Source organism: Rhinolophus hipposideros (genome assembly GCF_964194185.1).
Source record: "Rhinolophus hipposideros genome assembly, chromosome: 22".
Taxonomy (NCBI): domain Eukaryota; kingdom Metazoa; phylum Chordata; class Mammalia; order Chiroptera; family Rhinolophidae; genus Rhinolophus; species Rhinolophus hipposideros.
The window spans coordinates 19,815,823-19,840,998 of NC_138068.1; the positions used below are offsets into that span (position 1 = coordinate 19,815,823).

Here is a 25,176-nt window from a genome sequence, read left to right on the forward strand (position 1 = left end):
CGGCCCCGCCCACAGATGTCTGTGGCCGCATTGCCTGGACGCCGAGCGGCAGCAAAGGCTCTCTCCGTAAGGGTGGACCTGTGTGGACCACGGTTCCCGGAGGAAGTCTCTGCGGCGTAAAAACAATAATAGCAGCATTCGCTTGCCTACCTTATGCTAGGAACTGCACTAAGAGTTTCACATCAGACTCTTGGCACAATCAGCAGCCTCATTATCACCCGGAAACTTCAGGAATGCAAATTGTGGGCCCCACCACCAACCTGCTGAATCAGAAACTCGAGGAATGGCTCCCAGGTGATTTCCGGCGGTTACAGTTTGACAATCACCGCTGTAACAAGTAGGTGTGACTTTCTATTTCCATTTTCTGGAGAAACTGTGGCCTGGAGAAGCTAGGTAACTTGCCCAGCCAATTAATTAATGCCAGAGTCTGACTGATCCAACCTATTTCTTTTGGAGACAGGGCCTTTGCGTTAATTTCATCAAACAGCATCTCAGTGCATATCCTGAGCATGGCTCATGGTAGTGCATAGCCTAAATCATTTCAGTGATGTAAGACCAGGGCTTTAATAAGAGGTGGCACAGGGGACTGTGGGAGTCTGTAGGAGAAAGTGACTGACACGCTGAATTAAAGAAGGCTTCCAGGAAGAGGAGGATGAGCCCGAGCTGGGTGCCTCCTGGCAGTCTGACTCGGGAGAAGCTGGACAATGCCAGAGTTCTCTCTCTGCCCTCAGGTTGTAGTTTGCTAGGGAAGGGGAGAAGGAAAGGACTAACTCATACTAGCTACAAATTGACAGTATTTCTATTTCAGCCAACTGCTGAAGTCCGTTCTACCATCAGAACAACCCTGGAAAGTAGGTGCTATTTCAAACCCATTTTATAGATGAGGAAGCCAGGAAGTGAATTGACTTTACTCAAGGTTGCAGGTGTAGTTAATGGGGCAAAGCTGGGATCCAGGGCCTGTTTTTTTCTGGCCTGGGGTGTTTAACACGCATTAGCCATCACCTCCAAGTGTGAGAGTCATCTATTCTGAGATGGATGTCCAGGAACTACATGAGCAGAAATCGTCCTCCTCTCTCTGACCAGCGTCCATTCTGTGCCCATCCCTGTTTGACTTCCTAGCCCTACTTTCTCAGTGAGGCTCCAGACTAAATGACTTACTCCTTCCACATGTATTTATCAAGCCTTTTCTATTTCTCAGTTCTCCTCTGGGTTTTGGGAATACCATGGTGAATAAAGGTATGTCGGGGGTGTCTCAGGGCTCAATTAGGAGAGCTTCTTAGGGACTTCAATAATACAGGGATCAGGGAAGGAACCCCAAAATGAGTGACATTAAAAGTGAGATTTTAAGAAAGGGAAGGAATTAGAAAGGTGAAGTGTTGAGGGTAGGAGTGGGAGGGAGTAATGTATTCTAGGAAGAGAAACTGCAAGTGCAAAGGTGGAAGATGGAACTTGGAAAGTTCTAGGAACAGGAAAAAGCCGGAATGGCTGGAAAATGTGTGAGATGAGTGATTTTGGATTTTATTCTGAGTACCATGGGATGCCATTTTAAGGATCCAAGCAGGAAGTTAGTTTAAGATCATGTCAGTTGCTGGCTGAAGAATGGATGAGGGATGAATCCATTTTGGATGAATCCAAAAGCTGAGACCAGTTAGGAAGCTGTTGTAGGCTGTGGAAGGAAAACATTATAAGCTCCTTTTTAGAAAGGAAAAATATAATTAGAACGTGAACTTCCATCTTAATAAAGAAATCAGTTTTTCTCTGCAAAGTACTTTGCTGGCTGGATATGTTAAGCTAAGGCTGTTGTTTCTCAAAGTGTGGTCCCTGGACCAGCAGTATTGGTACCACCTGGAAACTTGTTAGAAATGCAAATTATCAGGCCCCACCCCAGAAAAATTGAATCAGAAACTCTGGGGATGAGGCCCAGCACTCTGTGTTTTTATTAAACCTTGTTTAAAGATAGTTTCACAAAGTAATTTTTAATTAGTGTAGCCTGAACTTCCTGTGACTATGTTGTACTTGCTTTATAATCTGTGGGGACAGAACCTCAGAAAGCAGTTTCCAGGCTCTCAGCCTCACATAGAAAGGTGCTGGCTCAGGTAGTAAATGAACATCAACTGTGATTGGATGGCCATCAGCTGTGGCTAGTTGGTCGTCAGCTGTGACCAGTGAGCCATTGGCCATTAATATAACTGCCGTGGCTACGCTAGCAAAAAAAGATGGGGGCTAGCAAAAGTGGATTGCAGAGAGGCGGATGCCGCCGATGAGAATATAGTGATATGAACCCCCATCCATGGCTCCGTGGGTGTTCCTTTTTGGCCTCACCATGTCCTGCGTTCTTATGTGGGGAGCGGGACCAGAGACCCCGCCTGACGCCCCGCACGACAAATTACTGTCAAATGGATGGTGGGGGGGGTCTTCTTTGGGTATTGGATATTAATGCTTATATAGGAAATGGAGATGATACCCTGAGGCCTCAATAAAAAGATGGGATCTTGGCAGAGATAGATCCATAGGAAAATGGTAGGCTAGAAACAAAATTATCCACTGGTACAGAGAAAGAGATGTCTGTCTTAACTTGAGATTGTCTGTCTTAACTTGTGTCCTGGATGGAAAGACAAAAACATAAAAAGAAAACATTGCTGAGACATCATATTCATACTATGTGATTCCATTTATTTATTTATGAATTTTTATGAGTGTATTTGAGCCAAACTGATGACATATACTGGGGAGCAAGATCTCAAATGCTCCTGTATGACTCTATTTATATGAAATGATCAAACAAGGCAAACCTGTAAAGCAAATAATTTAGTAGTTGCTTAAAATGAGGAGTGTGTGTGTGGGGGGGGGTGGCCAGATGGCTTAGTTGATTAGAGTTCGAACTCTGAACAACAGGGTTGCTGGTTCAATTCCCACATGGGCCAGAGAGTTGTGCCCTCCACAACTAGACTGAAGGATAACAACTTGGAGCTGATGGGCCCTAGAGAAACACACTGTTCTCCAATATTCCCCAATAAAACTTAAAAAAAAAAAAAAATGAGGAGTGGGATTAACTGCAAATGTGAATAAGGGATCTCTGATAGAAAAATTCTAAAACTGGACTGTGCTGATGTGTACACAACTGTCTACATTTACTAAAAATCATTGAGTCATACACTTAAAATGTGTGACTTTTCTGGTACGTATACGTAAATTGTGCCTCAATAAAGTTGTTGAAAAGCAAAGCTAACATTTTGAGATGTTTTTACTTTTAAAAAGATCCTGTCTTTCCAATGGGTAGAGAAGAGGAAAATGGGGAATGAGTACTTAATGGATATGGGGTTTCCTTTTGGGGTTATCAATATGTTCTGGAACTAGATAGTGTGATGTTGTATAACATTGCAAATATACGAAGTGTCACTGAATTGTACACTTTAAAATAGTTAAAATGGTAACTTTTTTTTTATTATTTTACAACAATAAAAATATATACCAGTTGATATAAATAAAACAGAAATAAAGCTTACTATGCATCCTTTTCTAAATGATTTTAAAACCTTTTTATTTTGAAATAACTATAGGCACATAAGAAATTGTGAAAATAGTAAAGAAGGCCCCATGTACCCATCATCCAGTTTCTCTTAATGGTAGCATCTTACCACATAGTACCAATAGTACTTTATCCAGAGGAAACTGACAGGGGTACAATACATTTAACTGGACTACAGACTTTATTCAGATTTTTTTTTGGTGAGTTGTTTTAAAAGCTATGAAATACCCAGTGCAGATTTTCACTAGTTAAGACGAGCTGTTTCACTGTTTTCATCTCATGGAAGAAAACATTTTGATTTAAAAAAAAAAAAAAAAAAAAAAAGGTTTCTGACTTTTCTTCTCCAGAAACAAAAACAACTTAAAGTTTTTCATTAAAAAAAAAAAGTATCTTCCACAGGCTAGGATTGAATTAAGGGGTGAGAGTGGAGATGAAAAGAAGGTGATTTGGAGATTGAAGCAAATGGATTAAAAAATGGATTAAAAAATGGATCTGGAAATAGGAGAGGTAGAAATCAAGGATAGCACGTGGGCTCCTGGCTTTTGCAGCTGGGTGAACGGTGGGGCCACTTATTGAGATTGAGAAGTGTTGGGAAGGAATTGGTTTAAAGGGAAAATCATGAGTTCAGTCTCAGGCTTGTTCAGCATGAGAGGTCTCTGAGACACCTTAGTGGAAGTCCTAGAGACATAGGATATGGGGTATAGAGAATAGAAGAAAGGTCTGAGCCAAAGTTATACAATTGGAGAAGGGACATCACACATAAATAGTATTTAAGTTCCCTCTCAACTCTGTTCATGTATCCCATAAATATTTATTAAATGATTCTGAGTTGTGCTCGCTTCGGCAGCACATATACTAAAATGATTCTGAGTCTTGAGTGGCCAGATGGCTCAGTTGGTTAGAGCACGAGCTCTGAACAACAGGGTTGCCGGTTCGATTCCCTCATGGGCCAGTGAGCTGCGCCCTCCACAACTAGATTGAAGACAATGAGCTACGGCTGAGCTTCTGGAGGGGCCAGATGGCTCAGTTGATTAGAGCGCGAGCTCTCAACCACAAGGTTGCCGATTCAGTTCCCACATGGAATGGTGGGCTGCGTCCCCTCTGCAACTAAAGATTGAAAATGGTGACTGGACTAGGAGCTAATCTGCACCCTCCACAACTAGATTGAAAGACAACAACTTGGAGCTGATGGGCCCTGGAGAAACACACTGTTCCCCAATATTCCCCAATTAAAAAAAATTATTTTGAATCTTAGGGATTCAGAAGTAAAGAAGACAGACAAGGTTGGTCCCTGTCCTTGGGGAGCTTACATTCAGTGTAGGCACCTTGTACATTATACACAGGCTAGGCTGGTGGCTTTGCCCAGGCAGGCTAAAGGAAGGAGGTCACAATGTGTACTTTGTGATGAGATCTATGATATAACTGGGTCGCATGAGGACCCCCATGAGAGCCTAGCTTTCCTCCTGTGGGAGGATACAGGACACATTATGTATTATTCTTTTTCTGCTCTCACACCTTCCATCCCTGGCCCATCCAGATTCTTCTTTGGAGGTAAGAAAATAGATGGGGAGGCAGGAGATGAGGATTTGGGAGGAGGTGTGCTGTGGAGAGTTGGGGAGCCATGGAAGCCAACAGGACAGAGTGTGGCGGGGTTGTTTGTGGCCTCATAACCTCTTCCTTCCCGGTCCCAGGTAAAGAATCCAGTCTGCTGCCTGCCACGGAAACCATTGCCTAGACCAGACATGAAGCGCTTATGGCAGATTTTTGTCCTGTGTGTATTCTGGGGTTTCATCTTGTGGCTGATGATGGCCCCTTGCCTAAATCGGAAACCTGAATTGGAATCCCAGGAAAAGCTGACATATTTGGTACCAAGGCGTTGCAACTGTCTTTGGTTGAAATTCAGAAAGTGTGGCTGCCCCTCTGGGACCCTCAACTACACCCTGTGCCATCCCACAGTCAGAGAACAGAACTGGTTTGCCGCATGCTATGAGAAGACGATGGGATACCTGATGGGGGCGACAGACTCCATGACCCCCGATGCTGTGCTCTGGTGGTTGGTCAGTGGTCAACACTGGGCCCAATCCCATCCCCTGTCCTTTCTAGGCCTAGCCCATGTCCCACTTTCGGGCTCAAACCCCTGCCTTTCACCCTGGCTTAGTGCACCTCCCGTCTTCACAGCTTCAGCCCCTGACCTCCCGACGGAGATCTCACCCACCCAGGTCTTCCTTCCTTCCATTGGGTGCTGATACCTGGGTCCCAGCATCCAGTCTCCTCCCTTCGGCTGTTTCTAGGGCATGAACTCAGCAAGCGAGCTGGGCAAAGTGTGGGAGAAGCTGTGGAAGGTGATTCCCAGACCCTCGGTGAGACATTTTGAGCTCTACTGTGGGACATGTGCGTTGGGAGGGAATTTGAAGATCCTGCAGGCCTCCAGCCTCGGGAATGTCACTCAACACGGCACGGTCTTCAGGTGGGCGCTGAGGAGCGGGCAGGGAGCAGGAAGGTCCAGGCCCGTCCCCAGAGTTCTGTCAGTTCCTGCTCTCCTTCCCAGGATGAACCAGGCCCCTGTTCAGGGCCTCAAGATGGTAGGGAACCAAACCATGGGACTCTTTACGTGCCGCAGGAAGGCTGGGGTCCAGGGTTCCTGGAGACAGCTGCTGCTACTTCTGCTGCAGCTTTCCAGTCTGGCATGGACTTCAGATGCTCTGAGCGAGGAGGTGATGGTCTGGGAACCCAGATATTCTTAGTATGGGAGTGAGAGGAGGTCACTGCAAAAGACAGGGGGCTCCAGGGAGACCCTCTGCTGGCCTATTGGGGCACCTGTAGGACCCTCCCAGGTCTCAGGGGCTGCTGAAACACCCCCACCTCTTAATTCGTTCTTAGATTTCAGAAGATGTTCCAGTTCCCTCGTGGAATGGAAGATAGCAAAGACCAGGTAAGGGGATGGGAGGGAGTAAGATGTGGCTGTGGGTTGCTGTGGGAAGGACCCCATGTAGACCACCTCCCTCTTCTTCCCAGGCTCTGGTGACCAGCCCAGCCTTCCTCAGGTACAACCAGGGCAACAGGCTGGATAACCAGGATCAGTATCCATCTCTGGGGCTCGTGGCCTGTCCATCTATGACCCAATTAAGATTCTTATCCTTTCCTCACTTAAAACTCTTCCCCCATACCTTCAGCACAGAGTCTAAAAATTTCTGCCAGGTTTCAAGACCCTGCATGCTCTGACCCCCCTCCCCTCCCCTCTCCTTCTCCAGGCTCACACACTGGGCTTCTGGGAATTCCCCAAACATACCAGCTGTCTTGTGCCTTGTCACATTTTGCTGCCTCTGCCTGGAATGCCCTTGTCTTGGCTCCCTTGGGAATCCTCTCTCTTCCTCTAATAGGAGTAGGAGCAGCTAGATGATGCTCTCTTTTTTGGGCTTCTGGGTCACTGTGTGTTCAGAGTCTGTCTTCCTTAGAGAAAGTGAGCTCTGTTCTCCCAGCTCCAGGAGGGAGGCAGCCTGTCTCACTGGATGTTAAGTGAGTGTTGCTCAAAGAATGGTAGATAGGCATGGAGGCAAGAAAGGATCCAGCCTGCTACCCTGTGGCCCTTTCCTGTCTTACCCATCTCCCAACTGTCTTTGTTTGGTTTGGGAAGTGGTCCCATTACTGGGATGATAAATATTGGTTCATGAGCAACATGTACAGTTTCAAAAGAGAGCAATAATAGGTCATCTCTAAGCTGCAGTGTGAAGGGAAGGTTGTTATCTACAGCTGAGCTAGTTCCCAGCCCGTTCATCCCTCTGGAGGCTGCAGGAGGCTGATAGGTAGTCAAGGGGACCTTGGAGTGTCAGAGTGGCACTGGGGCTTCAACAGACCCTGGAGAGAGATCAGTCTCCTACTGAGTAAAACCACAGCTTGCTCTCCTTCGATTGCTGCTGGCATTAGAGGGCTACATTCTATTCCAGCTTTTCAACAACAAACATATCACTATGTGATTCATTATATATTTACCTTATCACAAAATAAAATTAAATGAAAGGGTAGAATCAAACCCTAAATTTGAAGAGCAATCAAATCGACCTAACTATATATCAAATTGATAACATAACCACCAGAGAAAGAATTATTTCACGTTCCTTTAGAACTCCACATACTATCCTTCGTGGGAGATATTCTCAGACAAAAAGTACTACAAAGAAATTTTAAGCTTCGCTCAGTAGATTTATTATAATATTGGTATTATTTTTTGAAACTATAATATCATGGAATAAAGTAAATAAGTTATTATGTTAATATTAGGAGCCAAACACACAATCAGACAGATAGAGTAAAGCCCTGTGACATTAAATTCAAACTGGAAATACCAGTATGAACTCAATTTTGAAATTATTTTTATTGTGGTAAAAATATACATAAAATTTACCATTTTAACCATTTTATTTAATTTTTCTTCTTTTACCCATCCCCCACCTCCTCCCCTTTGGCAACCAACCATCAGCTTGTTCTCTGTATCTATGGGCCTATTTCTATGAGTTTATTTTTTGATTGCATGGTATTTCCAAGTAAAATCATACGGTATTTGTCTATCTCTGTCTGACTTATTTCACTTAGCATAATACCCTATAAGGTCCATCCATGTTGTTGTAAATGGCAAGATTTCATTCTTTTTTCATGGCTAAATAATATTCCATTGTAAAGATGTACCACATCTTTATCCAGTCGTCTATCGATGGACACTTAGGTTGCTTCCATATCTTGGCTATTGCAAATAATGCTGCAATGAACATAAAGGGTGCACATATCTTTTCTAATTAGTGTTCTTGTTTTCTTTGGATAAATACCCAGAAGTAGTATTGCTGGGTCCGTATGGCAGCTCTATTTTTATTTATTTTTTGAGGAATATCCATACTGTTTACCGTAGAGGCTGCACCAATTTACATTCCCACTAATGGTGTACGAGGGTTCCCTTTTCTCCACATCCTAATCAGCACTTGTTATTTGTCGTTTTTTTTTTTAAAAATTTTATTGGGGAATAGTGTGTTTCTCCAGGGCCCATCAGCTCCACGCCATTGTCCTTCAATCTAGTTGTGGAGGGCGCAGCTGAGCTCCAAGTCCAGTCACCATTTTCAATCTTTAGTTGCAGGGGGCACAGCCCATCATCCCATGTGGGAACTGAACTGGCAACCTTTTTGTTGAGAGATTGCGCTCTAAGCGACTGAGCCACCCAGCTGCCCCTCTGGAACCTCAGCGGCAGCTCATTGTCTTCAATCTCGTTGTGGAGGGTGCAGCCCACTGGCCCATGTGGGAATTGAACCGGTGACCCTGTTGTTAAGAGTTCACACTCTAACTAACTGAGCCACCTGGCCACTCCTATTTGTTGATTTTTTGGATGATAGCCATTCTGACAGTATGAGGTGATATCTCATTGTGGTTTTAATTTGCATTTCCCTGATGATTAGTGATGTTGAGCATCTTTTCATATGTCTGGTGGCCATCTGTATGTCTTCTTTGGAGAAATAGCTATTCAGGTCTTCTGCCCATTTTTTAAATTGGATTACGTGTGTGTGTGTGTGTGTGTGTGTGTGTGTGTGTGTGTGTGTGTGTGTGTAAATTGTAGGAGTTCCTTATATATTTTGGATATTAAGCACTTATCAGATATATCATTTGTGAGTAACTTCCATTCATTGGTGGTTTTCTTTGCTGTACAAAACCTTTTAAATCTGATGTAGTTGTATTATTTCTGCTTTGTTGCCCTTGCCTGAGGAAATATATCAAAAAACATATTGCTAAAGGCCAATATTAAAGAGTTTACAGACTATGTTTTCTCTAGGATTTTTATGGTTTCAGGTCTTACATTTAAGTCTTTAATCCATTTTGAGTTTAATTTTTATATGGTGTAAGAAAGTGGTCCAGTTTTTTCTTTCTTTCTTTCTTTTCTTTCTTTCTTTTCTTTCTTTCTTTCTTTCTTTCTTTCTTTCTTTCTTTCTTTCTTTCTTTCTTTCTTTCTTTCTTTCTTTCTTTCTTTCTTTCTTTCTTTCTTTCTTTCTTTCCTTTCCTTCCTTCCTTCCTTCCTTCCTTCCTTCCTTCCTTCCTTCCTTCCTTCCTTCCTTTCTTCTTCCTTTTTTTTTTTTTTTTGCATGTATCTGTCCAGTTTCCTCAACTCCACTTATTGAAAAGTCTGTCTTCACTCCACTGTATATTCTTGCCTCCTTTATCATAGAGTAATGGACCATATAAATGAGGATTTGTTTCTGGGCATTCTGTTCCTGTGATCTATATATCTATTTTGATTGTTGTAGGTTTGTAGTGTAGTTTGAAATCAGGAAGCATGATACCTCCCACTTTGTTCTTTTTCAAGATTTCTTTGGCTATTTGGGGGACTTCTGTGGTTCCATTTAAATTTCAGGATTAGTTTTTCTAGCCATTTGAACCATTTAAAAATAGGTGTATAGTTCAGTGGCATTAAGTATCACGTTGTTATGCAAGCATTACCACTTTGAACCCACAATTTTCTTTCTTTTCTTTTTTTATTTCATTCTTTTTTTTATTTTTAGATTCCAGTGAATAAATACAATTTCAGTGAAATGAAGATAGTTATGCAGGTATGTTTAACAATTTATGACTTTGATAAGATGATGGAAAGAAACCAAAGAAAATAGTTATGGGGTAAAAAAAGGGACTAAGCAGAGGAAAATGTGAAGGGGAAGTACAATTGAGATTCAGTATAGGTATTTTTTTTTCCACAATTTCAATCATAATTTTAATTTTGTCTTATAGGTTCTATTTCGTTTTCTTTTTTTTTAATTTATTGGGGTGATGATTGTTAGTAAAATTACATAGATTTCAGGTGTACAATTCTGTATTACATCATCTATAAATCCCATTGTGTGTTCACCACCCAGAGTCAGTTCTCCTTCCATCACCATATATTTGATCCCTCTTATGAACCCACAATTTTCAAAGTACATTTTCTTGTTTTGTCATCTGTATGATCTAAAAGTCATAACAACCCAGTAGCAATGATCAACCCCAGAACTCACATTTTGTTTTCTAAATATTTTTTTCCACTAAAAGATTCCAGGTTTGAACAAGAAAAGTACAAGAATAACCTGGACATCATATTTGGGACAATACGAGCATCAAAAATGTCAGTTGTCATGATTGAATCATAGTAAATATATGAAAATCCTTAAGTCCATAATGATAAAGAGAAATAAAAACATTTCATTGGAGGAGACGTATTACATCAACTGGAGGGTGGACCATTTATCCTGCTTTTTTTGGTAGAAACAATAGTTCAAGGTAATCAAATAGCCTCACTTAATGAGGGTTTTCAGTGGCTGGGTATCCACTGAAGTATCCACTATATGCAACAAACACATGCAATCTAAGAAAATGCAACCATCCCTCATACAACTGAGAGCATATTACTGCTTTCCCACGGGCACTGAGGTGTATTGGATGTCTGGTTCAGAGCCAGATTCCAAGAATCCCCAAAGGTGTGGCCTGTGCAGCTACCCATCACCGTCTTGTTCCAGAAACTGAAGCCATATGGCTTCATATACACATGTTATTTAGAGGAATAAAGTTACCCACTACAAAAAATAGAAGAGTTTTTTAAAAAGTTGGTTGCTCCTGGAGAGAGGTTGGAAAAGAATGGAGTGGGAGATTGCTGCCTTCTTTTCTATTTAATAATGTAATCGTGTGCATGCATTTGTTTCATTTTAAATAAATGAAATCTACCCCCAAAAAAATGATTGGATAGAAATTTACTTTTAACCACATGACAAAGTTTTCCTGTAAGTTTTCTTTTCTCGAGTGGGGCCCAAGGCTTTCTTCTTTCCGCCTCATGCTTAACAACCTGCATTGGGAACAGGTGGCTCCCCTCTCAAGACGCACAACACCGGCCTTGGCACGTATTCTTGCCCTTTTCACTTGTCTCCATTACACTTGATTTCCATGCCCTCCCTTTGCCAGCTGGAACCCCACGGTGCATCAACCCCCTTCACAGGACACACCGGGTGTCCCGTCTCTCCTCCCTCCTCTCAGCCTCCGGCAGTGCACCTCGTAGGGCTTACCAGGTGGCTGTGGAGGTAAGAGGTGAAGTGTTGGAAGGAAGTGTGGTGAGAAGGGTTAAGGAAGCGGAGGAATCTCTCACTATAGCTTCCGACTTTTCCCAGTGCTTTGTACTTCAGTCATCCTGCCACTTGCCCCGTGCCTTGTCCCTTGGGACAGGAATAAAGCCTTAATGCTGGGTTTTAGGCTTGTGGGCTGCCCTGATGCTCACCTGAGTCTGATGTTTCCGCTCTTTGGTCAGAAAGGTCTAACCTGGGTGGGCAGCTGGTACAACTCCAAGAGGCAGCGATTGTTCCCGGGACCCGCAGGTACACCTCTGGATTCCATATACCCAGGGTATCCAACTGACAACAACTTTAAAAGGACCCTCAAGCCTCCTGTTCCTCTAAGATGTTCTGTGACACTTTCCCCGGTCTCCTCCTGAGCGGCCAGTGAGTCTTCTGGGCATCCGGGTTACTCTGCAAGTGTCTGTGTATGTCCAGGCTCTGTGGCCCCTGGACGTGAGCTGGTCTTTTCAGTGCCTATTGTGGAGCATTGTGACATACAGCTGAACTCTATTAATGAGTATTTGCTAGATGAAGAAAAGCCAGATTAGAGGCAGGGACCAGCAAACAGCCCATTTTATCCATAATGCTTTTCTATTTGGGGTTGGGCAGACAAGCTGAAGAGGGGGGTTAACATCCAAAGGCTCCAGCATGGCTGGAGTCCTAAAGCAACAGCAAAAGGTGAGGTAATCAACCAGCTCGAAGGTAAGCCTACTCTTGGCCAGTAACAAGCCTTAGACTCCTGGATCTGACTGGTAGGGCTGGAACATTCAGACACAGAAATGATGACGGGAAACCAAGATAGGAGGTGTGGGAGCCATGTACGGATTCTCAGGCACCGAATAGGAGGCTTCCCAGACGCCATCACCTCAACTAGTCCTGATTAAGGAAGAAGCAAATCTGAAGACCAATTCGCATCCCCATCCCTGCCTCACCAAATGGCCATGTGCTGGGAACATCACGCAGCTTTTACAGACTCTGCATCTCTCCACTGACCTCTGACCCGTTCAACTTTTTACGTCCAACCTCTCCCATGGTGTTAAAACTTCAGGTCCTATGAAGGCATGGAAAGAGGTGGTGGCAGTGGTAACAAAGGACTCTGTGACAGGCTGCTGATGTAAATGAATTGAGTCAGATCAGCAGGGCCAGGAGCATGTTTCTTCTCCGGAGAAGCCTCCTTTCCCACCTTCACCTCCTTTAGGGTCTAGGCAAACTCCGGTTCCAGGAGGATAGAGGCAGTCAAGTCCAGGCCCTCAGGGCCCTGAGACCCCACGTTCTTGTTCTTCCTCCTCCCTTGCCCACTCAGTGTGGTGAGCACAGCTGAGCCTGCGCCAGTCCTTACTGCACTCCAGGATCACACGGGGATAACACTGCTTGTAGCACACTGACCGCCCCCACTTTCTCCCCTCCTTGGCCCTGACCACCATTCCCCCTGCTCTTCAGGACTTAGTGTTTGCATAGAGCTCAGCTACTCCTTTCCTCACCTCCCGTATTGCAGGAAAGGGACAGCTGCAAGTGTCATCTGTCCTAAGGCCAAACTAAACCAACCAACTGCCTGATAAAGGACCCGTCCCATGGGCTGAGATGACGCCTGCATGTAGTCTTACATTGAAAGATCCTTTGCTGCTTTTGTGGGTGAGGTATCCCACTCTCCACAGGTGCTTTTGTTGGTTCTGCTGCTGGCTTCAGAGTTACAGAGGCTCTGGGGTTGCTTACCAGGTGCCATAGCTGCATAGCCTGCCTCCACCTGTAGGTTGTCTATTTGGTTTGACCAGCACTTCCCGATGGGCCCTGAAGCTCCTGATGGTGGGAGACCACCCCGTCTCCAGAGGTCCTGGGCCCTGGGCTACATCCCCTCCCTGACCCCTTTCTCTGCTACAATGGGGTTCAGCTTCCTCTCTCTGCTAGAACATGGGAGCCAGGTGAGAAGTGGTCTGTGCTCCTCTGCATAGGCACCGATGTAAGGACACCTAACGCAATTCCAGGTGACCAAGGAGGACTAAGCCAGCTGATCCCCAGGCCACAGCCAGACCTTGAGACCCATGCATGTCAATCCTTTGATATACAGTAGGGGAACTCAGGGAATCTAAAGTCTTTGGAATATGGGCTAACCATTGATAAGGAGCACATTGTGCTCCGGTGGGGACAGGAGGGGGAGGGTGGTGAGCAGTGCCAAGCTGTGAGCCCCAGGACCTTCCTGACTTCCTTTCCTATCTCTGCAGAATGAACCAGGCCCTCCTTCTAGGCTCTGAGAACATAGCCAGCAGACCTCCCTGCACATACGTAACACACCTGACAATGCCACGACCCAGCAAGAACACCCACATGCCACTGGCATCATTGAAGCCTCCAGATGTAGGGTGGGCAGCAATGGTCCTGAGCCAAGGTGGAAAAGGGCATCTTTCATCAGGTGGTGTGACAGGTGGAGGCCCCAGGCCTGGAGGGGAGCAGACAGCCCTTGGGCTTTTGGTGTAAATGTTGCTCTTGCCCTCACTCTGCAGCCTGGGATTGGACACTGCCCTCGTCCCCAACACACACCACCAGCTTTTCCTTCTCTACTTTGGGACGTGTGGCTGCTCTGCCTTGCAGCTGCTGCCTGTCCCATGTGGGGAAGTAAATGAGCAAAGGTCATTAGGTTGTGATGTGGTTATGCCTCCAACATACAAAGCGTGGAAGCTTGTTGGAAGAACGGGGTGACGCACCCACCAGACCCAGGCACTCCCTGGAAATGACACTGACTCCACTCTTGTCCCTTTCTGCTCTCAGGACTTTTTGGCCTGTACCAGCCTCTATTAAAACAGTTAAGAAGGTCGGAGGAAGAGGGGAAGTTTTATGAAAGGAGAAGACCTCTGCACTCAACTCTGACCTTTTTGCCCCCCAGGTTCTGGTGATCGATCACACTATCCATGAGGTCATGCATCAGGTACATCCACAAGAACTGGCTGGATGGTCAGAGGCATTTCCCATCTCCCAGATTTGTTGCTCTGTTGCATGTGATAAGGAGAAGGAAGGGAAGCTCTGTCTGATACCCTTAGGCAGGGTTGGGTCCTGCTGGAAGACTTTCCTTTATGCTTCTCCATTCAGGTCTCTCTCTTTGGGTTTGTAGCTGGAGAGGAGCAGTTGGCAAGAGATGAGCAATTGGCACCATTACTGGTGGAACCTACTACACAGACTGTGGGGACAAAGCCCCAAAAAAACAGTTTCCAGGCTCTCGGCCTCACATAGAAAGGTGCTGGCTTGGGTAGTAAATGGCCATCAACTGTGATCAGATGGCCATCAGCTGTAGCTAGCTGGCCGTCAGCTGTAACCAGTGAGCCATTGGCCACTATATAATGGCTGTGGCTACACTAGCAAAAAGAATGGGGGGCTAGCAAGAAGATGGTGGCTGAGCTAGCAAGAGCGATTGCAGAGAGGCGGATGCCACCAGCCAGAATATAGTGATATGACTCCCTCATCTATGGCTCCGTGGGTGTTCCTTTTTGGCCTCACCATGTACTGCCTTCTTATGTGGGGAGCGTGACCAGAGACCCCACAGGCCGCCCCGCATGACACATGGTGTAGTCGGCAGGTGTGGGGACAAAGCCCCCAACAAACAGTTTCCAGGCTCTTGGCCTCACATAGAAAGGTGCTGGCTCGGGTAGTAAATGGCCATCAACTGTGATCAGATGGCCATCAGCTGTGGCTAGCTGGCCATCAGCTGTAACCCGTAGGCCATTGGCCACTAATATAACGGCTGTGGCTACGCTAGCAGAAAGGAATGGGGGCTAGCAAGAAGATGGTGGCTGGCAAGCGCGGACTGCTGTTAGGCAGATTATGTAGATCCTGCTTCCTGTGTCTCCAGCCCAGCCGCCAGCGAGAATATATTGGTTTGACTCCCCTACTTATGGCTCCATGGGTGTTCCTTTTTGGCCTTACCGTGTCCTGCGTTCTTGGGCGGGGAGCGGGAGCGGAGACCTTGCCTGACACCCTGCATGACAAATGGCGCAGCGAGCAGGGTCCCCTGCGTGACACATGGCGTAGTCATGTGCTGGTCAAAGCTTTCCGAAGGGCAGTGGAGCAGTGTGTGCGTATGAACACTCAGTCTGAGGAAGACCAGGAGGAGCAGCTGCCGGAGAGCTCGATCCCCGCGGAGGGGTGGAAAGACGTGGATGGTTCCCCAACCAGCAGAGGCCAGAGAAAGCGGAGGTTGTTGCTGCCCTGTGGGCTGGGAACTGCTTGCTGACGCAGCCTGGATGCGGGACTTGTCCCAGGAGGGAACGCTTGCTGAGTCCTCCTTGGGAGATGAGGGTGAGGTCAAGGTCATCCCTCACCCCAGGACAGCCCTGGCGAATGACTGTGGACTATGAGGAATTGCCTTCCATCCCTAATTTAATGGACGCTTGACTGTTTGGAAACATACCGCCATGTAGTGGGACTGGCGGATGTTTGCTTTTGTGTCTTGACTGGCCGCCATTGATAATATGTAAGCACCTTGATGTGAGCCGCTGTTGTTCCAGCACAGTACCCCGAGAGGCCCAGAGAGAGAGTGGCAGTACCCTGAGAGGCCCTGGCTGTGTCCAGGAAGTCTGGCTGTGTCCAGAGAGAGTGGCAGTGCCCTGAGAGGTTCTGGCTGTGTCCAGGAAGTCTGGCTGAGCCCAGAGAGAGTGGCAATGCCCTGTGAGCCCTGGCTGTGTCCAGGAAGTCTGGCTGTGCCCAGAGAGAGTGGCAGTGCCCTGAGAGGCCCTGGCTGTGTCCAGGAAGTCTGGCTGTGCCCAGAGAGAGTGGCAGTGCCCTGAGAGGCCCTGGCTGTGTCCAGGAAGTCTGGCTGTGCCCAGAGAGAGTGGCAGTGCCCTGAGAGGCCCTGGCTGTGTCCAGGAAGTCTGGCTGTGTCCAGAGAGAGTGGCAGTGCCCTGAGAGGCCCTGGCTGTGTCCAGGAAGTCTGGCTGTGTCCAGAGAGAGTGGCAGTGCCCTGAGAGGCCCTGGCTGTGTCCAGGAAGTCTGGCTGTGTCCAGAGAGAGTGGCAGTGCCCTGAGAGGCCCTGGCTGTGTCCAGGAAGTCTGGCTGTGTCCAGAGAGAGTGGCAGTGCCCTGAGAGGCCCTGGCTGTGTCCAGGAAGTCTGGCTGTGTCCAGAGAGAGTGGCAGTGCCCTGAGAGGCCCTGGCTGTGTCCAGGAAGTCTGGCTGTGTCCAGAGAGAGTGGCAGTGCCCTGAGAGGCCCTGGCTGTGTCCAGGAAGTCTGGCTGTGTCCAGAGAGAGTGGCAGTGCCCTGAGAGGCCCTGGCTGTGTCCAGGAAGTCTGGCTGTGTCCAGAGAGAGTGGCAGTGCCCTGAGAGGCCCTGGCTGTGTCCAGGAAGTCTGGCTGTGTCCAGAGAGAGTGGCAGTGCCCTGAGAGCCCTGGCTGTGTCCAGGAAGTCTGGCTGTGTCCAGAGAGAGTGGCAGTGCCCTGAGAGGCCCTGGCTGTGTCCAGGAAGTCTGGCTGTGTCCAGAGAGAGTGGCAGTGCCCTGAGAGCCCTGGATGTGTCCAGGAAGTCTGGCTGTGCCCAGAGAGAGTGGCAGTGCCCTGAGAGCCCTGGCTGTGTCCAGGAAGTCTGGCTGTGCCCAGAGAGAGTGGCAGTGCCCTGAGAGCCCTGGCTGAGTCCAGGAAGTCTGGCTGTGTCCAGAGAGAGTGGCAGTGCCCTGAGAAACTCTGGCTGTGCCCGGGGAGACTGGTGGTACCATAAGAAGCCCAGGAAGTCTGGCTGTGCCCAGAAGTACTGTGGTGGTGCCCTGAAAACCTGGCTGTGCCCGGGAAAACAGGTGGTACCCTAAGAAGCCCAGGATGTCTGGCTGTGCCCAGAAGTACTGGTGGTGCCCTGAGAAACCCTGGCTGTGCTCAGAGAGCCTGGCTGTGTCCAGGATATTGCATTCACCTCCAGGCTCCTCGCACAGGGACCCTCGCGGAAGACACTTGTCGCGTAGATTGTGAGGCGAGACCCTGTAGGGGTGGAGTGTGGGGACAAAGCCCCCAAAAAAGTTTCCAGGCTCTCGGCCTCACATAGAAAGGTGCTGGCTCGGGTAGTAAATGGCCATCAACTGTGATCAGATGGCCATCAGCTGTGGCTAGCTGGCCGTCAGCTGTAACCCGTAGGCCATTGGCCACTAATATAACGGCTGTGGCTACGCTAGCAGAAAGGAATGGGGGCTAGCAAGAAGATGGTGGCTGGCAAGCGCGGACTGCTGTTAGGCAGATTATGTAGATCCTGCTTCCTGTGTCTCCAGCCCAGCCGCCAGCGAGAATATATTGGTTTTACTCCCCTACCTATGGCTCCGTGGGTGTTCCTTTTTGGCCTTACCGTGTCCTGCGTTCTTATGTGGGGAGCGGGAGCGGAGACCCTGCCTGACACCCTGCACGACAGCAGGATATGGTGCTGGCCAAAGCTCTCTAAAGGGCGGTGGAGCAGTGTGTGCTTATGAAAGCTCAGTCTGAGGAAGACCAGGAGGAGCAGCTGCCGGAGAACTCGATTCCCGCGGAGGGGTGGGAAGATGTGGATGGTTCCCCAACCAGCAGAGGCCGGAGAAAGCGGAGGTTGTTGCTGCTCTGCGGGCTGGGAACTGCTTGCTGAGTCAGCCCGGATGCAGGACTTTTAGTCCCAGGAGGAAATGCTTGCTGAGTCCTCCATGGGAGATGAGGGTGAGGTCAAGGTCATCCCTCACCCCCAGGACAGCCCTGGCGAATGACTATGGACTATGGGGAATTGCCTTCCATCCCTAATTTAATGGACGCTTGACTGTTTGGGAACATACCACCATGTAGTGGGACTGGCGGATGTTTGCTTTTGTGTCTTGACTGGCCGCCATTGATAATATGTAAGCACCTTGATGTGAGCCGCTGTTGTTCCAGCACAGTACCCCGAGAGGCCCAGAGAGAGTGGCAGTGCCCTGAGAGCCCTGGCTGAGCCCAGGAAGTCTGGCTGTGTCCAGAGAGAGTGGCAGTGCCCTGAGAGGCCCTGGCTGAGCCCAGAGAGTGGCAGTGCCCTAAGAGCACTGGCTGAGTCCAGGAAGTCTGGCTGTGCCCAGAGAGAGTGGCAGTGCCCTGAGAGCCCTGGCTGAGTCCAGGAAGTCTGGCTGTGTCCAGAGAGTGGCAGTGCCCTGAGAGGCCCTGTCTGTGCCCGGGGAAACAGGTGGTACCCTAAGAAGCCCAGGATGTCTGGCTGTGCCCAGAAGTACTGGTGGTGCCCTGAGAAACCCTGGCTGTGCTCAGAGAGCCTGGCTGTGTCCAGGATATTGCATTCACCTCCAGGCTCCTCGCACAGGGACCCTCGCGGAAGACACTTGTCGCGTAGATTGAGGCGAGACCCTGTAGGGGTGGGAGTGTGGGGACAAAGCCCCAGAAAGCAGTTTCCAGGCTCTCGGCCTCACATAGAAAGGTGCTGGCTTGGGTAGTAAATGGCCATCAACTGTGATCAGATGGCCGTCAGCTGTAACCAGTGAGCCCTTGGCCACTAATATAACTGCTGTGGCTACGCTAGCAGCAAATGGGGGCTAGCAAGAAGATGGTGGCTAAGCTAGCAGGTGGCGGAGTGCAGATTGTGGATTGAGAATTGCAGAGGCGGATTGCAGTTAGCAAGTGAGGTTGGTTGGCAGAGAAGCACACGGCGGGCTGTGGAGCATGTGGCTCCTGCTTCCTGTGTCTCCAACCCAATCTTCAGTGGTCTCAGAGTGGTATGACTCCCCTACCTATGGCTCCGTGGGTGTTCCTTTTTGGCCTCACCACATCCTGCGTTCTTATGTGAGGAGTGGGAGCAGAGACCCCGCATGACACCCTGCCACGACAGTGGCCTTGTCTTTGTATCTTCTGTAACCCATCTCTATCAGAATGTAGGCAGATGATAAATTCATGCCACCTGACAGGAATCTTTAGCAAATTCTTCCTGAATAGATGCCCTTTGTGTTAATGCTGCCAAACTACAGAGGTGGAGACAGAGGCAGAGAACAAATGCAAATATCCCGGATTTATTGTTGAAAGGGAGGGTGAAAGTGAGGGTGAAATGCTGGGATAATACATTCTAGACAAGAGCTGGGAATTGCTCCCTGGCCAGGGCAAGGTACCGCTCCGGGTGACTGCAGGCTAGCAGGTAATTGTAGTTGGCCTCATTCCCACGGGAACTGGGGCCTTCCCCCAGCCTTGCAGGTTTCCTTCCCTCTTCCTGGGAATGCCAGCTGACCTGGGCTCCCAGGTTGGGTGACAACAGAGCTAGACCTTTCCTTTGGCAGTTCTGCAGTAGAGGGGTCATGACCCATACTGCAGCCATCTGTCTGTCTGTGTGCTCCCAGGCTGGCCCGTATCCTGCCCTGGATGAGGCTGCTACCTGGAGGTGGCTTGGGAAGCGCTGGGGCTGGGGCACAGCAGGACTGGCCCTGGGGACGTCAGACTTTGAGTCAGAGACTCGTCCAGCTTGCGGGTCTCAGCCTCCAGGACAGTGGCCTCAGGAGCCTGGGCCACGGCAAGAAGGGAGTGGGAGAGGCTGTGGTGCAGGCCCGCTAGCTCACGGCTCGTCTGGACCGAGCGAGCGATGTAGTCTTGCCTCTGCTTCCGCTCCAAGGCCAGCTGGGCTCGCAGCAGGGCCACCTGGGGGGCAGGGAAACCAAGAGGGAGAGAGCAGTCGAGGGCCTTGAAGCTGCCCCAACTCTTCCTGCTCTGCTTCTGTGGCTCTGGCCAGACCAGCATTTGAACCAACTCTATCACATCAGTGAATGTCAGGGGCAGGCTTTACTGTGTTTGCGGGAAGGGCCCCTGGGGATCATAGAATCCAGTGACTGTCGAGCCTGGCTGCACAGGAGACAAATAGGGAGCTTGAACAGCAACAACAAAACTATTCCTCAACCTTCTCGAGGGATAATTTACACGTAATAAAAGGCCCAGGTTTTAAGTGTACATTTTGATGAGCTTGATAATGTACATACCCAAGTATAACCACTATCCCAATCAAGATACAGAACATTTTAATCACTGCAGAAGGTTCCGTCGTGCTCCTTTCGGAAGCTTTCAAGAACTGTTCGGCCTTAGACTGATAAGGCCTGGGCACCAGGATTTTTTCCCCAAAGCTTCGCAGGTGGTTCTAATGTGCAGCCGGGGTTGAGAATCAGTGATTAATCCTTCCATTTCTCAGATGGGTATACTGAGACAACCAGGAGGGGAAGTATTGGGAGCTCAGGGCAGATACAGGACTAGGGTGCGGCAAGAGAGGTTCCCAAGGTACAAAATTTAAGGAGGCACTCCAGGTAGACAGGGAGGGCTTCCTTACATTCTACACTCAAGGTGCTTTTCTTGCCTCACCCTATTCTAGGCCCCATCTGCCAGATTGCTTTGTATGAATTCAAAATAATAGCTAAGAGTCAGGCCCTGCCAGTAATGACTACTGATTTCTGAAACAGGCTTAGAAATAAAAATTCCCACAGTTCTAATTACTCCTGGGCTTTGAAAGATAGGGAGAACCTTTAGGCGAGGCCTAAGAGGCAAGAAGGCACTTTATACAGTTTCCCTGAGTGTGGTGGCTTGACCTGAGCTCTGAGGTATGGATTTTGGCTCTGGTGCCCGGCTACTCTGCCTGCTGTGCTGGCAACAGTCCTGCCTGCAAGGGTGCATGTGAGGGCAGAGGAGGCCAGGATGCTTCTGCTTGCTTTAGCCTGTCCTCCTAGACTCTTCTTCTGATCCTCAGCCCTTTTCCCTGTCTTTTGCTTTCCTAAGTAGGAACCTGGAGGTCTGGGGCCTGGAGCATGCTTTATTCCCCACTCCCACCCCAACCGTATGGGAGGTTGAGTTGGAGCTGGACTCGTCTTGTCTCCCACACAGACTGAAGTTCTCTGAGGCAGGAACTTCCTGGAGGTGCACAAAGGGCCAAGCACACGGTGGACACTACAGCCTGTGCCTGAGTGCAAGGGAGGGAAAAGGGGCTTAGAAAACAGATCCTTTCAGAATGTACCTCTTTCTGCAGTTCAACCATGTGCTTGGCATCTAAGGAGACCGTCTGTCCTCTTCCATTCTGTGGAAGACAAATGCCAGTCCTATTGGAAGAGGGGGTTCTGCAGGCACCTATGCCAGCTCATTACAATCCGGGGGGCCAGGGCAAAGGCTATGGGCCAGATGTGCCTTCACTCAGACTGAACTCTATGGGGTACCATGCTCCTGGGCAAGGAGAGGCCCAAATCAGCCCAATGGGTGATGCCCACAGAGACCTGATGCTGAACTTCCGAAGGCTTGGATGGCATTGGCTTCACTGAGGCACCTTTTCATTTACAGACATACACCATGCACCTGCTAGCCCTGGCCAATGAGCTAAGGATGCAGAGAAGAAGTAAAACAAGGTGCCTGTGGTTGGGAAGCTCTTACTACAGGATGGGGGAAGGAGAGCTGGGAGATTCTTAGCCACCAGAGACAGTCTCTTCCTGCCAGGCTGCAGGGCTGTCTACTGATGGGCATAACTCGCTAAAGGAGTGCCGGTGTGGGGAGGCTTCTCCAAACTCCTTACCCCAAAAACGGACTCTGGCCCTAAGAAATACCATGCACACTGAGCTTGTAAACGTGATATTGCAAGGGCCAAGGCGGTCTCAGAGGTCTGCAAAGCTGCATCACCTAACACTCATATACCTGGGATTCTGACCAGAAGCCCAACGAGCCCAGCTCCCAGGCGAGCCTGAGGTGCTGTTCTGGGAGCAGGCAGATAGACATCGCTGAAGACTGAGTTCCTCAGTGTGCAGAGCAGCTGGCCTGGACTCCACCCCCCACTGATGCTGGGCCTCCTTCCTGGGTCAGGGGCAGACTGGGCCTTGCTGGGTGGGGCAGAACCCAGGCAGGAGGGGCTCTCTGGAGTGGCGGAAGCGGCTGTCTCCCCTTGCAAGGGTAATCGGGGATATGCACGGAGGAGGGTGGTTTCTGGTGGCTGAGGTTGGGCTCTCCTGAGGCTGTAGTCAATGAAAAGAGGTAAACCTGTAGGATGGGTGACGACGCTGTGGCTTCACTGATCTCCGGGAGCCCTGTCCGTGATGTGCGCAGGAAATCCTTCTTCAGCTTCCTCCGCTCACGCTCTACCTGCCAAGATGCAAGTGAGACATCGGGGCTCGGCTTGGCTCTGGGGCTGGAGCGCAGCCGCCTTTCTCGAGAGGTCTGTGCACGTGTGAATGTAAGCAGACAGCAATCACAGGACGCTGACCTCCTGGGCTGGGGGGAGAACATGCTAGGCAGCTCCAAGTTCAAGGAAGTGCTCCTGGGGCCAAAGACGTACGGCCAGCCTCTCAGGACTTTGGAGCAATGGTCAGAAAACACTGTCCATACTATTCGGAACTATTTGGGGCTTTGTGGGCCATCGATCCCTGTCACAACTATTCAACCCCACTACTGAAGCCTGCAAGCAGCCGTAAACTATACATAAGTGAATGGGCATGGGTGTGCTCACATAAAACTTTGTCTTCAAAAATAGGTAGCAGGCCGAATTTGGCCCCCGGGCTATAGTTTACCAACCCCTGCTCTGGGGGCTGCATGAGACATAGCGGTGCATGCACACTGGACCCTGGAGGAGAGAGCTGAGGACAGGAGAAGTTACCTACCTGCTCCAAGGTGGTCCGCAACTGGACATTGTGGCGCTGCAGCCGGCTCCGGTCAATCTCCAGCTGTGCCACCGCTCGCTGTAGGTGTTCAAGCCTTTGTCCCCACGGCTGCTTCTCCTCTATCCCAGGGCTAGGCTCAGCTTCCACTCCTGAGACCTGTGGGAAACAGATAGCGGGCAAAGGGACCAATCTGGCAGGACTGAGCTTAAGGCCCCAATTCCCAGGAGAAGACCAGTCGCTGGACAGGGCTCCCTCCTGGGCCATCTGTTACCACCAGGCCCCCAGCTCACCTCCTCCAGCTGTACACCTGCCTCTCCTCTGGGCCCCCGTTCTGCTCTGCTGGTCGGGCCAGGGCTGTGGAGCTGCTCTTTCTCCAGAGCCGATCTGGTGAGCTCCAACTCATCCTGGGGTATCAAGGTGTGGAACGAAACAACATCATGACAATCTCATATCCACACCCACTCTACCCTCCATCCTCAGTTCAGTTTTCTCATCAGGTTATAATCTTATGTGTCCTGGAGCCTCTGAGCTATTCTAGTGCAGAACCCTCCGTCTACAGATGGACAAGACAAAGGAGCAGAGAGGGCTGTATCCAAGGATACACGGTGGGCTAGGACTGAAACCTGTCTCGTTTTAGATCTCCCATAATAAGGGATAACTTGGAGCACCGAGGTGTTGTAGAAGACCATGGACTCTGGAGCACACAGAGCTGGGTATTATGTTACCACTTACTGGCTAGACGACTTTGGTCAGGATATGAGCTCTCTCCAAACCGCAACTTCCTTATTTGTGAAATGACTACCGTACATGCTCCATGATGCATAGATCAAGCCTTTGGGTTAAATCCCTTAGATAATGGGGAACCTAGTGCTAGATATGTTGTAGGCACGTTATGTTTCATAAATGATAATAGTCAAGGAGAGAGACAGGTAAGAGAAGATGGGTGAACATGTGTGGGTGGAGGTTGTCTGGGAGAGAAGAGCTTCGTGGTAAAAGGATTGCTTAGATCCAGCTCTGGTTCTGCCACTTACTAGCCATATGACCTTGGACAAGCTACTCAGCCTCTCTGAACTGCCAGTCCTCAACTATAAAACGAAGATAATAACAGCTCCTACTTTTCATGGTTGTTGTGGAAGAAACGGAGAGTAAAAGTGCCTCGTATGTAAAATGTTTAAAATGAAAAATGGTACTGTGGTGAAGGGCTGCATCTGAAAGATGTCCTTGAGTGTGGACGGGAGGGGAGACCCTGACCCGAGCTACACTGAGGAAATACTGCTCAGTCACCCAAGAGTACGCACAGGAAGTACCCTCCTGCTCAGCTGCATACCTTACTTTTTCTGTGCCGGTAAGAACAGGCCTGGAAATAGGAAAGTTGTTCCACTGATTGCCAAACAGAACCCACCATTCTACTCCTCTTCCTCAAACCTGCCTTTCTTCATCTCATGAAGAAACCTGGGGGTTTGGTTTCTTTTCGTCCTTTCTTTACACTCTCCCCGCACCCCGCCATCTCTTAGCCAATCAACTGCCAGAAGTCTTATGATCACCAAGTCCATCCACGTGCCTCCATCCCACTTACAGTCTCAGGTCACTCTCTCTCCTGGACTTCTATGACAGCCTCCTAATTGGTCTCTCAGGATCTACCATTGCTCCACACGGCAGCCTGAGTGCTCTTTCTGATCTGTGTATCTGATTGTGTCGTTCCCCTGCTCTGAACCCTTCGTCCACTTCCCACTGGTCACCTTACCAGGCTGGGTCCATGCCTTACCAGCCCTCAGTGATGAGGCCCCTGCTGTCCTCTCTTCTCTTGCCAACTCCCTCTCTATGTCCCAGCGTGCACTGCCTACACAGATACTCCATGTTCCCTCTCTCATCCCGAAAGCCCCTCCCCTACCTGTACTTGGCTAATTCCTTGCTGGTCCCCTCAGATCTAACCATAAACACCACTTTTACCAGGAAGCCTTTTGGGACTCACCCCCAGGAAAGGTAGGG

At 49.0% G+C, this 25,176-nt stretch overlaps 1 protein-coding gene and 1 long non-coding RNA gene across 7 annotated transcripts in view; one reads left to right on the top strand and one right to left on the bottom strand.

The window, feature by feature from the left end:
- Positions 1–7: 7 nt before the first annotated feature.
- The window catches only part of LOC308490704, a 43,388-nt gene continuing 18,219 nt past the window's right edge, over positions 8–25,176 (top strand). The window contains exons 1-2 of the long non-coding RNA XR_013992261.1: positions 8–337; positions 10,063–10,110. This is a non-coding gene — a long non-coding RNA (uncharacterized lncRNA). The remainder of the gene's footprint in view (positions 338–10,062; positions 10,111–25,176) is intronic.
- The window catches only part of CEP250 (centrosomal protein 250), a 40,742-nt gene continuing 35,141 nt past the window's right edge, over positions 19,576–25,176 (bottom strand). For 5 of the 6 annotated variants that reach the window (XM_081033304.1, XM_081033303.1, XM_081033305.1 and 2 more), the window contains 5 exons: positions 23,478–23,591; positions 23,184–23,343; positions 22,571–22,668; positions 21,567–21,626; positions 19,576–20,212 (listed from right to left, as the gene is read on the bottom strand). In XM_081033304.1, the coding sequence (XP_080889430.1) occupies positions 19,949–20,212; positions 21,567–21,626; positions 22,571–22,668; positions 23,184–23,343; positions 23,478–23,591 (696 nt within the window). In that variant the 3' untranslated portion in view covers positions 19,576–19,948. The remainder of the gene's footprint in view (positions 20,213–21,566; positions 21,627–22,570; positions 22,669–23,183; positions 23,344–23,477; positions 23,592–25,176) is intronic. The other variant, XR_013992260.1, reaches the window with a different exon arrangement.